Below are 15,220 nucleotides of genomic sequence, written 5' to 3'. Positions count from 1 at the left end.
GTCTTTCACAGTCTCTCAGTTATTGCCTAGGTGTTTTTATGGATCTCTCACAGTCTCTATATGAGAGACTCGAACGGTAAAATTGTTAATTCAGAGATTCGAGTCTCTCACAGAAAGACTGAATGAATAAAACTGAAAAATTGAGAGACTCAAGTCTCTCGTAGAAAATTTTAACCGTGTCTATCGAGACACCACTTATTGAGAGATTCGAGTGTCTCTCGTTCAAACTGGATACGAAATAAGAATCTCTTTATGAGCGACTCGATTCTCTCGTTCAGAGACGCTAAATAGTTTTTTTGACAGTCTCTCTCAGCGACACCAGAGAGACTCGATGAGAGATAGAGACTCGAGATACTCTGAGAGACTGAACATTTTTATCTCGAGAAGTTTTGATTGACTATAACTTATTAGTATGATTTCGTTACCTTGCAAACTTTTAATGTTTATAAAAACTCGAAACGCTCGTTTCAATGGTTTCAACTGAAACCTTTCGTTAAAAATCCGTTAACCAAGAATTAAAATTTCATTAGTTTTGTATTTAAACGACTTTTTCACCGAGACTTCGNATAAAATTATTAATTTAGAGATTCGATTCTCTCGTTCAGAAACTGGATACGAAATAAGGATCTCTCAATGAGCGATTCGAGTCTCTCGTTCAGAGACGCTAAACGGTTTTTTGACAGTCTCTCTCAGCGACACCAGAGAGACTCAATGAAAGACGGAGACTCGAGTCTCGCTTTGAGATACTCTGAGAGACTGAACATTTTTATCTCGGGAAGTTTTGATTGACTATAACTTATTAGTATGATTTCGTTACCTTGCAAACTTTTAATGTTTATAAAAACTCGAAACGCTCGTTTCAATGGTTTCAACTGAAACCTTTCGTTAAAAATCCGTTAACCAAGAATTAAAATTTCATTAGTTTTGTATTTAAACGACTTTTTCACCGAGACTTCGTAGTTTGAAATATTACGGTGGTATTTAATGGAAATAATACTACTACGAACGAAGACATGAAATATTAACTGTAGTAGTTTTGGTTCACAATGTCAAACAAACGTATTTGTAGATGACGAGACTGAAATATTTATTAAGATAATTAGGAATGAGTCTCTTCTTCCTGCATTTTTTACCCCTCTTTCTGTTTCGTATTTTAAACAGTGGTTAGTTTTACTCACACATGCAACCATAAGGAAAATTTAATGTTTATTCAGCTGGGTAGTTTTAAATTAAACACCAAGGGTGTTAATTTTCCGACAATATTGATTAAATCGCCCGAAAACAGCAAACAAAGAGAACAGGGATTAGTGTAGCGTATCTTGAAAAACAACGCTCTCGTTATAAGAAACAAAAACAAAACCATTCTATACCTGTTAAAACATTTCCAAAGAAAACGATACTTCGTACAATAATAGAGGTAATGTATCTCTTCCAAACAAAAAACCTAATGGTGGCGTGATCACATTCTAATTCGTCAGATATTAGTTGACAATATATACGAACACGACGACGGTGACGTTTCGACGACGGCAGAAAGGGCGCATCTAGTTGGCGCCTCTATTCCGTAGCATCGACTCTATACAGCAAAAGCTCGCACATTTTCATTGGGAAACGCGTCCTCTCATTGGTTTGTTCTCGCGCGTTTTGTGAAAATTCCGTCAAAGCGAAGTCAGGAAAACGCAGTCAGTTCAACAACGGCGCCGATATCGGACGGACGCGTAGCGTCGAGACGCATACATAACAACATCGCAACAGGCTTTTTGCGTTCAAATAAACAAACGTATAATATGTATGTCCCACACGCTTGCTACGATCTCTGACATTATTTTACCTTATGCGCTACAACAATAATAAGACTGCACAATTTGTTCCTTAACATTAATCTATATATATATATATATGAATGTATTTACTTAATTAATTAATTAGCCCGTAACTTTGTGGTGATCGGTGTGCAACTACTTTAACTAATTAATGTTCCTGTAATATCGTCTATTCAAAAATTGATGTCAGTACAGTAGAGAAAAGTAAATGTAATTGTTAGATTTCTATAATATTTTTCTATGTGTACTTGTAAGTAAGTGTTTTGCACAATTTTGTGTAAATGAAAATTAGTCGTCTTACCATATACCTACATATATCCATGTGAATCGTGCGTGCTGTGCAAATTAAACGAAATTAATAAAGTTTAGTATGGAGGAGGAAAGTAGTAAACAGGAGGACACGTCAACTTCACAAAACGCCCAAAATTCACCCAACACTGACTCAACCACAACAGTAAAAAATGCTCAACCGAAAGTGAAAATTAATGCTCCCAAAAACCCACCACCAAAGCCCATTGCCAGAGTGAAAATTGCTGCTCCATACATTGAGGTAATACCTAATCAAGTTTTTATTTGATTAACGTTTACCCCCTTTTGCTTTCATAATTCGATTTTGTCTAATGAAATAATCAAATAATTACGTAGAAATTCTTCAGGTAACGGAATCCTAAAATGAAAATAAAAAAAGGCATTAAAAATTGGCTCATTATTACTTTCATTGAGATTCAGTAGTTGATCATGATTCATTTTACGAAAAGAGAACCCTTAGTGTATATATATATTGTAACTTTAGAGAAAAAACAGTTTATTTTTATAAAAATAATTAGAAAACCTGTTAACAACTATTTGGATTTCGTAATCTCTTTCAAAGTGTACCAACAAGAATTAATGGAAACAATTGTTAGAGTTTCTCTAATTATTTTTCTTCTTTGGAACTATTATGTTTTATCACAATCACTCAATCGCAATTTCCATCAATTTTATTAAAAGTTTTAGAATTGTTATTTGGCCTCTTTTCATTCTGACAAAAACATTGGATAAATAATTTAAATTCTTGTTTTTATTAAATTGTCAAAGACCTTGTTGTTTGTTTTCGCGTCTCATATTGATACCACGTCAGATTTCTTTTTATTTCTACCTTTCCGGAATTTAATCACAAAAATAAATAACAGCGACGCTATTTTTATTTTTATTCCTAACAGTAGTAAGCTTAACTCATTTTGTAATTCATCACGTCTAATAATATTCGTTAATAATATTTCCATCCTTAATGTTTCTTCTCAAATATAATTCCTTTGCAACATACAATCCATTATAATTTAAAAACGGAAACCGTAGACCGATTTGTGTATGGGGTAGATTACATAAAAATCAGGTTTTAAAAGGTTATTTCTTCTAAAGCACTGAGAACAAACTAATGAGCCAAACACTGATAGAAAGTTTTTGTGGTCCAAGTAATTATAAAACCAATCCTTAAATACGGAAGCATATTCATCATCACCATCATAAGATCGTCAGTCCTAAGACTGGTTGGACACACACTTTCACTCCTTCCTATCGTGAGCTAATCTTCGCATTTCTCTAAAACTAGAACATCCCACATCCTTAACTATTTATGCACAGTAATCTAATCTAGGTCTACCTCTACTCCTCTTAACTCATGTTTCTGTCTCTAATATGTCTCTCACTAGACCTTCATGCCTGAGAAGGTGTCCTACCAACCTATCTCGCCTATTTTTTATTGACTTCCATAGAATCCTCTATTCTCCTATTCTTTCTAATACCTCTTCATTTCTAGCCTTCTCTATCCACGGTATCCTCATCATTTGCCGGTAACACCACATATGAACGCTTCTAACCTAACCTTTTCTTGTCCAAACTTCGCCCAATCATCACATGCCAAGGCTAGGTACATTGACGTTTCATCAAGTTTGGTCCAATACTGAGGCAACTAAGCACTGGCTTGTCAATACTGGTCCAAAGTTTGAACAATCGTGAATGTTCAGCCAAGCTTCAAGTGTCAAGACCAAACTGTATCCAATAATCGATAACGAAGTATTGGCCAATATGGAAAGCGATACAGTTGTCCAGTCTTCTATTAATTTTGTTTATCAAGTCTTGACACAATATTGCCTGTCCAATTTTAGGTTAATATTATTCACCAATTCTTATCCTAATATTGGCTACCCATTCTTGCGGTAATATTGTTCATCAAAAACAGGAGAACAATATTGGCTGTAAATCGCGAACCAGAACTGAATTTCAACCATGCCCGAGATAAAAATGTTCAGCCTCTCAGAGTCTCTGAAAGCGAGACTCGAGTCTCCGTCTCTCATTGAGTCTCTCTGGTGTCGCTGAGAGAGACTGTCAAAAAAACTGTTTAGCGTCTCTGAACGAGAGACTCGAATCGCTCATAGAGACCCTCATTTCGTATCCAGTCTCTGTACAAGAGACTCGAATCTCTGTACGAGAGACTCGAATCTCTCAATAAGTGGTGTCTAGATAGACAAGGTTAAAATTTTCAAAAGTTCAGCATATTTAAGAAATCCCAGTCTTTCTACGAGAGACTCGAGTCTCTCAATTTTTCAGTTTTATTCATTCAGTCTCTCTGTGAGAGACTCGAATTTCTGAATTAAAAATTTTTCGTTCGAGTCTCTCATACAGAGACTGTGAGAGATCCATAAAAACACCTAGGCAATAACTGAGAGACTGTGAAAGACTGTGAGTGACGCTCTCAGAGACGCTAAAAGACTCTGAGAGACTGGAGAGAGACTGAAAATTTTTGTCTATGGTATGTTGTCCAGTAAAATCAAAAAATTTCAAATACCAAAGATTTTTTGTTCCAAGAAAGGAATATATTGAACTTGCTTTAAATAGTTTTATTCATAAATACACTGGAGATAATAATTTTTCATTTAGTCTTAAGCATTTAATCTTGCGTATTCGGTCTTCAATTTTGGTCTTGTTGGTTCGGTCTTGGTTTTAGACTTGGTCTTGTATGTTCGGTCTTGGTCTTAATCTGCGAGACCAATACGAAATTGGCTCATCATTAGTTCAAACCCAGTTAATATCTACCCTTTGCCAGAAAGTATCTTTCTCCAGAAATAACATGCTTATGTAAGTGTAATATAAGTATACCTACATGCATAACTTTTACAGTGTCATGCTAATGTGGCGTTTAAAACGCTTACGTGGTCGCTTTTCGAAGTGGAATGTCGTTTCTTACGTAAGCTTTTTTGCGTAGCTACGTCTCCGCCAGCGTATGTTTTCATTAAGGAAGAAAGCCACTTGCTTTTGCTTTTGGTCGCTTCTTTAATTTAATAAAAAAGTTTAATTTCCTTAAGGACGTCTTTGTACGTCCGCATGCACGACGGTAGCAGGCTTCCGTTCTATATTTTTCGTCAACGAATGAAGTTGGAATTTATCTTGTATACCATGCTACATACATATACGTATGTCATGTGACTTCAACTTTTGGACAAATAACAGTCGTAGTCCTTTTGTAGTAAACAAGATAAATTGAATTATTTCTTTTTCAATTATGTAACGTTTAGGAGAAACTTTGAAGGTTGATCCTAAGCAAAAAGAAGAAGGGAGAGCCTAAGTTATAAATATCTCACAAATATTGCTCGTAATTACGTTTCCAGTTGTAATTAAATTGTTTTTAATGTTGAAAATATACTTTTGTTGCTTTTTAATATAAATTAAATTTTTTAAAATAAGTTCTATTATTTAATTGGTGGTGGCAGTTTCTAAGTTTACAAGGTGTACTAAACAAAATCATTAATTGTAAGCAATTACTTAATTTTTATTGATAAAAAGAACAACCCCCTAACAATATAGAAACAAATGAATTCTATAATTCAAAAGGCGTCATCTATGCCTAAAACGCCGAAGAAAGATAAAAGTATGTTCTTCGAATTCTGCAAATCCATGAGTAATGAGGATGAAGATACATTGACGAACACACTTATAGGTATATTTTGGAGACCTAAAAAAAAATATGTAACGCCAATATTTTATGTTCTTAACGGCTGGAAAGTGTGCGGGTCAATATAATAACTTATTATTATTGTAAAGCTTCTGAAAGCTTCTAAAAAGCTGTTGTGACATATACATATATGAACAAGTGCTTGAGTGAGAAATTATAAGGGTTCTGTTTTCAGTTCAAGAGAGGATTCTAATAATAGAGACTTACCTTGTCAATGTAATTAATATCATATTTCTATAAAAAAAGACCTTGTTTATTACTTTATTATGCTCAAATAAATAAACCTGATAATTTACGTTTAAATGAACAATTTTCAGTAGTTGAGAAATGCTACGTTTCAGTCGGATATCAAGTTATTGAACTGAGCATAGCGTCATCCTTATGAACCTTGTCGAAAATTGTTGGGTCCCACTGTAGCAGCTTGCTATGGATGGCGCTTACTGCGCTGTTTTGAATCTAGACTCTTAATTTCTAGATCACGCCGTTCGGTGAATGTTTTGTTCAAGTAAATGTACCTAGGTTACAATTTTTATTCATTGTACATCATTCCGTGAGTAACTCCTCCTGCAAGTGGCATAATTTTTATACAAAATTTGCTCATCCGAATTTTCTTTAGTTCTGAATAACATCACCGTTCATAATTTGATTGCTATATGTTACATGAAAATATCCTGCATTTTGTCCTGCAACCTAACGAGTTATTACCTTACAAAACAAAACACCTTTACTGACATATCTGCCTTTTTTAAAGGCTGAGGTTTTTCCTAATTAGGCTACCAGAGTTTTATAGTTCGAGAAAAGACACTCTTACTTTTTCTGGAACAGTCCTCGTATCTATCTGTGATTACAGAAGAGGAAGCCAGTCGTTTAATAAATTTTGTTTGCTCTTGTGGAACTAATCTCTTTTGAGCGAATTGTTATTTTTGAGATGTATTAAAAACGTTGCGCAATTAATCATTTCTTCAAAAATATGTATTGTAAATGATATTTCCCTGTTAATAAATAATTAAACGGAATCATTTGAAAACGTTGTTAACACTTTGTAAGTCGGTGATTTTTCAATACTACTCCTGGTATGANATTTTTTAAAATAAGTTCTATTATTTAATTGGTGGTGGCAGTTTCTAAGTTTACAAGGTGTACTAAACAAAATCATTAATTGTAAGCAATTACTTAATTTTTATTGATAAAAAGAACAACCCCCTAACAATATAGAAACAAATGAATTCTATAATTCAAAAGGCGTCATCTATGCCTAAAACGCCGAAGAAAGATAAAAGTATGTTCTTCGAATTCTGCAAATCCATGAGTAATGAGGATGAAGATACATTGACGAACACACTTATAGGTATATTTTGGAGACCTAAAAAAAATATGTAACGCCAATATTTTATGTTCTTAACGGCTGGAAAGTGTGCGGGTCAATATAATAACTTATTATTATTGTAAAGCTTCTGAAAGCTTCTAAAAAGCTGTTGTGACATACACATATATGAACAAGTGCTTGAGTGAGAAATTATAAGGGTTCTGTTTTCCGTTCAAGAGATTATTCTAATAATAGAGACTTACTTTGTCAATGTAATTAATATCATATTTCTATAGAAAAAGACCTTGTTTATTACTTTATTATGTTCAAATAAATAAACCTGATAATTTACGTTTAAATGAACAATTTTCAGTAGTTGAGAAATGCTACGTTTCAGTCGGATATCAAGTTATTGAACTGAGCATAGCGTCATCCTTATGAAACTTGTCGAAAGTTGTTGAGTCTTACTGTGGCAGGTTGCTATGGATGGCGCTTACTGCGCTGTTTTGAATCTAGACTCTTAACCTCTAGATCACGCCGTTCGGTGAATGTTTTGTTCAAGTAAATGTACCTAGGTTACAATTTTTATTCATTGTACATCATTCCGTGAGTAACTCCTCCTGCAAGTGGCATAATTTTTATACAAAATTTGCTCATTCGAATTTTCCTTAGTTCTGAATAACACCACCGTTCATAATTTGATTGCTATATGTTACATGAAAATATCCTGCATTTTGTCCTGCAACCTAACGAGTTATTACCTTACAAAACAAAACACCTTTACTGACATATCTGCCTTTTTTAAAGGCTGAGGGTATTCCTAATTAGACTACCAGAGTTTTTATAGTTCCAGAAAAGACATTCTTATTTTTTCTGGAACAGTCCTCGTACCTATCTGTGATTACAGAAGAGGAAGCCAGTCGTTTAATAAATTTTGTTTGCTCTTGTGGAACTAATCTCTTTTGAGCGAATTGTTATTTTTGAGATGTATTAAAAACGTTGCGCAATTAATCATTTCTTCAAAAATATGTATTGTAAATGATATTTCCCTGTTAATAAATAATTAAACGGAATCATTTGAAAACGTTGTTAACACTTTGTAAGTCGGTGATTTTTCAATACTACTCCTGGTATGAAAAAGACGAATGTCATTACATTATATTTCTAATATAGCCTATTATGTGTACTNAAGCATGATTGATATAATCTAATCTTTAACTCTTGCGGGAGCCTATTTGGAATATATTTTTTTTTATTAACCATGTCTATCTGAAAATATCACTTCTTCTCTGGAAACTATCCATAACTAAACGAACTTTCAAAATCCTTTGAACTTTGAATAAAGGGTATTACCAGAATATATACTATAGGGAAGACATTCTTTCTCATACGTGACATGGAGGAGAGGAGACAACACAAATAATGCTGCTTTCTTTATTTGCAGTCTATAACGGAAATATTTTCCTATTTCAAAGAAGCTGACATCTCGGTTTAGAACACGAGCAAAAAATTGAGGCTTCTGAAGGGATAACCGACGCCAGAAGAAGAATGCAATAGTTTTCCAACATTCCACTGAATATAGGTAAAATAAGCTAAGCAATTTTAATTGGATTGGATTATAATACGACGTGAAAAAGTAAGTCAAAATGGAATAACACTACGCTGTTTTTTAACAGATAGGAGAACCACAAATATTTATCTTTGCATTAATTACTTAGTACTAATTAGACCTCATTTCTATAATGGATAAATTTAATTATCTTTATTGCCTTATAAATAGACTTCGTAATAAGAGGAATTCAACAAAAACATGTTTTTTTGTACTATATCGTCATCTAATCTGGTTTTTTAATGTAATTTGCGACAAACTGCTATTTAAGTTAAAGCAGGTATTATCCAGATTAACATTTGACTTTAAAGCCTTAGAATTTTTAACTAACCGGTATTATAGAAAGATTTATGTGTATTTCTTCATTGCAAATTCTTTTTATTCAAAACTTCATAGCTACGACTTATTGTGGATAATTTGACAACTGCAGGTTTTCCCTTGATTTTAGAGCAAGTAAATACTCAACCAGGAGTATTTTCATTTCGTATATAGTGAATGTATTTAGGTACTTAATTTTTTGAAATGTAACACATAACATTATAGTTCATAGGTGTACCAACCAACATCCATGTTTCTTGAAAAAAAAGTATTTAGATTTCAATAGACAATTACATATGCTATTTGGTAGTAACTTGAAACATTTTTTGTTAAATGAATTTAACTTTGCCAGTAGACTGACTAGTTGTTTTTTCTAGGTTTTTATTCTATTTAATAAGACCTACGTTTCGACTTGTGTAGTCATTGTCAGGCTGAAGTTTGTCATCTTTGATATCATTCAGATGTAAAAACATCTTCGTTACCATCGAAAAATCAACTAGTCGGTCTACTGGCAAAGTTAAATTCATGTAACAACTTAAAGAATTCAAATTCACCGACAAAATTAGATTTTACATAAATAAATAAAATCATTAAAATATTTTATTCTACTTTAGTTCAAGTCAATAATATTTATTTTTGTTCTAACTATATCTATTCTACTTGTTCCTTGATGTTTCTTGCAATACAAGCAGAAAATATCTATTTAACGAGAATTATGGTACATTATTTGTTGAAATTTAACCCTATTTAAATTCTGAGTTGCGTTTCTATAACAAAAGAGTTTTCTATTGTACTCTTAACCACCAGACCCATAACAAATAAAGGCAGAAGGACAAAGATAAAAGCGCAATTTTTCTTCGGGATAACGGAATATCTGGAAAATGAGGAGGAAAACCCTCTCAGAGTGAATAATATATCATAACAAACGGAAAAGTCAAATCATCACAATGGATTGCCGAAGACACCAAATTACAAATTTAAGTCATTTATAATACCGAAGATTTTGTCATTTTTATAGAAGGAATTGATTATTTTATCGGAATTGTGAAGGATTTAATTTATTACCATCTCCAATCCTAAACTACAGAAAGTAGTTCTTTTTTTAAGTATTGTATTACATCAGTCCGTAAAAGAGAAACGGTAAAGGTACTTTGGAAAAAATTGTTCTTCTTGGAGAAGTTTTTCCATTATCAATAACAGAAAGCATACTTTTATGTCTATGAAATCTATATCTTAAGTAAAATTGAGGCCTAAATGTTTCCAAATTTCAATAAACGGGACCTACACTTTAAGAACATTAATCTGTTGTGCCTTTGAAATTTTGGACTCCTACAATTGTTACTATAGTTGGGACGTTCAAAATTGGCATAGTCTGCAATAATACTGTCGCATGTACTTTCTTCTTTCAACTTACTAACTAGATTAGAGCAGTTCCTGACAGAAATTATACTCACGACCAGGGGCGCAACAACGTTACAATATAAGTGGGTGCTCACAAAAAAAAGTTCTCATCGTAATATATAAATGACTAAAAAAAAAAAGGTTATTAATGGAAATAATTGGAAAAATCGAAAAAAACAAACAAGTTCGTCTGCTCTTATCATAGTACTATAAATGACTAAAAAAAAAAGATCATTTCGGCTGTTCACTTTCGAATTTGAACTTGAACCGAGTTATTATCTGAATCAACTGAAATTGACTGGGTGCTCATCCTAAATCGAGTGGGTCCCCGGGCACCCGTGGACCCCCCCTGTTGCGCCCCTGCTCACGACAAACATTGTAGGGAATATCAGTATCAGTATCAGACTTAAAGAAAGTTCAACATTCTCAGATATTTAGGAAAGCGAAGACGCTTGTTTAAATTTATAATTCCAACAAGGCAATTATAAAGCCGACCCTGATCTTTCACATACTATTCAACGGCAACGAGGTAATATGATGTCAACATGACAGTAAATAATTCAAAAAGAAAAAAATTAACTGAAAGTTAATACAGAGAGTGGCGCATGGTGACGGAAAACTTCCACCACATTTTTCATCTAAAGTTTTGAGACACTTCCTACGTACCCAGACAGGCATATTGCAAGGTTAAATTAAACTTATTTTTGTTAGTTCACCTACTTTATAAAGGGTTATAATTCTAAAACTACTTATCAAGATTGGACAGAAGTTTACCACATAAAGTAAAAACCAACAAATTAATAAACTGTCTATTAATTAATCAACTTATATTTCTACTAACAACTATACTTCGTTTACTTTCTGTAGCGATGTGACCTTCAGTTTAACCGGCGCAAAGTAGAAAAGAACAGCACTAGGCCAGAAAATGAAGGAGACAACTCTCTAACCAAACTCTTAGCCGGTGAGGAGCGTATAATCCGTACAGTACTGCACGGAAAAATTGACCATTTTACCTAATACAATTGCATTGCTCAAATGTGCTGTTATTGGTACCATTTACTACTCAAAATATCAACGAGATGTTTATTTATATTTGAAGACATATTAAAGGCTTTAACGCTTGTTTTCGACTCGCACTACTGTTCATGATTGAACAAAGCTTTTGGCAGGTACTGTATGAAAAAATTTGTTTAATGAACAAGAGTCGAGAGTATAATGAGCTTTTTCTCCCTACCTACGATTTTGCCAGCGCGCATCCAAGACATTGGAAGGGGCAAATCGCTAGAGAAAGTATGTGAAGTATAATGTTACTGGATTTCTTAAATTTCAAATTTAATTCAATATTTATGTTACGTCAATTCGTGTTTGTTGTTTTCGAACAACCTGAAAATATTCTATAACGAACGGGAATGGAGAATAAAGCAAATAATTGTCTAAATGGTCCGCTATTTTGGAAGCTGCTGTGTACAAATTGTTGGTCATAAACTTCTTTTCCATTAAATAGGATCTTTTCCACCGAAAGAAATGAATGAATTCACCCTATCCTGATATCGAACCACTTACGTTCTTGATTATCTGTATCTATAAACGACCCTTCAGATTACGTTTTGTCTGTTACGAACTACGTACCTTCTTCATTCTATTAATTCTTTATAGGAACATCTTGATTCTCAAATAAAATGAATGGTTTTGATTTGTTTCTTTCTTTTGTTCTTGTTGGAAAAGATTACTTAGGACAATTTTATAAATCATGACAAAACTACAAAATCTATAAATATTTATCTACTCATGCATAATGTATCCGAACAAACTTTTAAACACTTCGAACTCGTTATGTTAAAGGTATTAAAATCAGCAGATCAACGAGAATATTTAGAATCCTTAAAATTCTGCCCTGTATTTTCCTTATTGGTTTTTTGACTTGATGCATAAGTTTAAAACAACGAAACAATCTTTTTATAAATAGATCATATAGATCGCCTTTGTAGACGAAATTATAATTTCTTAGAGTTACTTACGCTACTTATATGTTAATTCAAAGACTATAAGTATTATCATATTTTGCGTAAGTATTAGTTAGTATATTTAGCAGAGATACATGATGTGTCCAAACAAATCATTAAAAACTGCGAACATAATACGTCAAGATATAATTAGGTACTTATATAAGCAAAATTTCCAAGAACAAAATAGCTATAAAACAGAAATCGAATAATACTAACAAAATGTTCGTCTCTGAAATTAAGTTTATTGTTTGAAAAATAAGTGAGGGGTGTATATTGTATATGCAGCAAAAGTTGTACTACGATTACGTAGTTTATATTAAATATACTGAACACCAGCACAAGCCACGCCTACGATCATACATCACCGTAAATGTACCAGCTATGTACTAAATGCACTTTCCGTCAGCACCGCGTTGGCAATAGTAAATGACACATTTCATTCGTCTTGTGTTTTCCTACTGTACCCTTGTGATTGCAAGTAACCAAATAAAGGTTTTCTTTGGTTAATACACAAAATACTAAAAACCGAAATGTTCTGGGATACATAGTACAAGTGAAACTTCTACGGACAAGTTTTACGGACAGATTGTTAATGTACTTCAAATAAAAATTTTGTCCGGTTTTCAAGTACAATAACAATCTGCCCGTAAAACTTGAATTAAAAATTTTGTTCCGATTCGTTTTTCCATTTGTCTGTTGCCATTCGTTTTTCCACTTGTCCGTTGAAGTTTCACTTCACTTCTTTGTGTCCCAGCACACATTTCATTTTCACAGGTTTACTGCAAATTATGATTTGGTTTTTACACAGACCGCAAATAGCGGCAATAATGCCCAGCCACGTGGAGAGCAGAGGTAAGAAAACAACAGCTGAGCACAGCACACGTCGTCGGGACTCTAGCGTATTTCCCGCTTTCCGCGCGGCTGCGCATTATATCCATCTAATAGAGCCATTACCCTCTCTCCGCCGCCACCAGCCTTTTTCTCCCTCGTAATACCCCGTGTATATAGAAGTTTCACTTCAAAAAGAAATTTTACGGTGACTTGTGATCGTATTTAGTATGTTTAGTAGTACCGCGGCCCGAGTACGAAAGTCTTCTCTGAAAAAGCTTCAGCACCTTAAAGCGAAACGTCGGTGTTAGATTGTGTAAAGGAATAAATAAAAAAAAATGTGTTCCTTAATTGTTAGATTTATATTATTATATTAACACGAAGGTGTATTGACGTTATGTTTTGATAAAATATTTTAACAACAGTTGCACCTTTCTGATGTTAAACAATAGTACCTACTTATTCTCTATTGCACATTAAGATTTTGCGTAAAACTGCGTTATTAAGTTACTGCATAGATAGATACCAAATATAAATACCATAAAGACCATCCTGTTTACATAATGAGAAATAGATTATTACCTATGCCCACGATATCTACAAATGCGGTCAGTTCACTAAACAGTTTATAAGTTACGTAAACCACATACTATAAAAATAGACTACGTATCCCGAAACTAAAACAATTATACATTTTGTGGAGAAAAAGAAAACAAATGAATAAAATGTACCTAAAAATATAATTATTATAGGAACAACAATAGAACTGTAGTTATTTTTGTAGATATGTACGAGGGTGGATTGATAAGTTTCCGACCTGACCAAGAAAAACAAGGTTTTTAAAAATTTTTTTTTTTTATTTCTCAACATAATCTCCTCCAAGGCTGATACATTTCTCATAGCGGTGTTCCAGTCTATTAATGCCATCTCTATAGACTGATTCGTCAAGCTCCTCAAAATAACCATTTACAGCTTCGATTACTTCTTCATTGTCCGCAAATCTCTTACCGCCAAGCCATTTTTTGAGATTAGGGAACAGAAAATAGTCACTCGGGGCTAGGTCTGGAGAGTAAGGAGGGTGCGGCATCAATTCAAACTTTAGATCGTTGATTTTAGCCGTCGCAACGATTGACGTGTGCGCTGGTGCGTTATCGTGATGAAACAAGATTTTTTTCTTCGCCAGATGAGGTCGTTTAATTTTCACCTCGTGGCTCAAACGTTGCAATAAGTCTGCGTAGTATTGACCAGTGATAGTATTACCCTTTGCAAGGTAATCAATGTATATAATACCTCTTGCATCCCAAAAAACAGTAGCCATAACCTTGTTCGCCGAAAAAATTGTTTTTGCCTTCTTTGGAGTTGGTTCCCCTGGTCCAATCCACTGTTTAGACTGTTCTTTGGTTTCAGGAGTGTAGTGGTGGACCCACGTTTCGTCAACGGTTACGAATCGACGCAAAAATTCGCTTGGATTACGCTTATACAATGACAAATTTGCGGTAGAAATGTTTTTTCGAATCAATTTTTGGTCGACTGTTAGCAAACGCGGCACCCATCTTGCACAGAGCTTTTCCATATGCAAATGTTGGTGCAAAATATGTTGCACACGTTCATATGACATCTTACAGGTCTCAGCTATCTCACGCACTTTCAATCTGCGGTCTCCCAGCACTATTTGATGAATTTTTTCGATCATATCTGGAGTTGTGACCTCAACGGGGCGTCCTGAGCGAGGCCCATCAGAGGTGCTCACACGACCCTTTTTAAACTCGGAAACCCACTGCTTAACGGTTGAATATGACGGGGAGGATGTCCCCAGTGTTGAGTCCATCTCTTTTTTAATTTCCTTCGGCGTTAACCCCTTCAAATAAAAGTATTTGATGACAGCACGATTTTCCTGCTTTTCCATTTTTACGAAAACCACAGAGGCGTCTTGTTCAG

The 15,220-nt window shown here is 33.9% G+C and overlaps 1 protein-coding gene across 1 annotated transcript in view; it reads left to right on the top strand.

Moving 5' to 3' along the window:
* Nucleotides 1-1,978: 1,978 nt before the first annotated feature.
* Nucleotides 1,979-15,220, top strand: part of LOC108740132 (probable dipeptidyl-aminopeptidase B) — a 119,086-nt gene continuing 105,844 nt past the window's right edge. Inside the window, exon 1 of the mRNA XM_025979955.1 lies at nucleotides 1,979-2,373. Coding sequence (XP_025835740.1) covers nucleotides 2,194-2,373 — 180 coding nt within the window. The 5' untranslated portion in view covers nucleotides 1,979-2,193. The remainder of the gene's footprint in view (nucleotides 2,374-15,220) is intronic.

Source organism: Agrilus planipennis, unplaced genomic scaffold, assembly GCF_000699045.2.
Source record: "Agrilus planipennis isolate EAB-ADULT unplaced genomic scaffold, Apla_2.0 scaffold246, whole genome shotgun sequence".
NCBI lineage: Eukaryota > Metazoa > Arthropoda > Insecta > Coleoptera > Buprestidae > Agrilus > Agrilus planipennis.
This window is presented reverse-complemented; position numbering and strand designations above follow the sequence as displayed.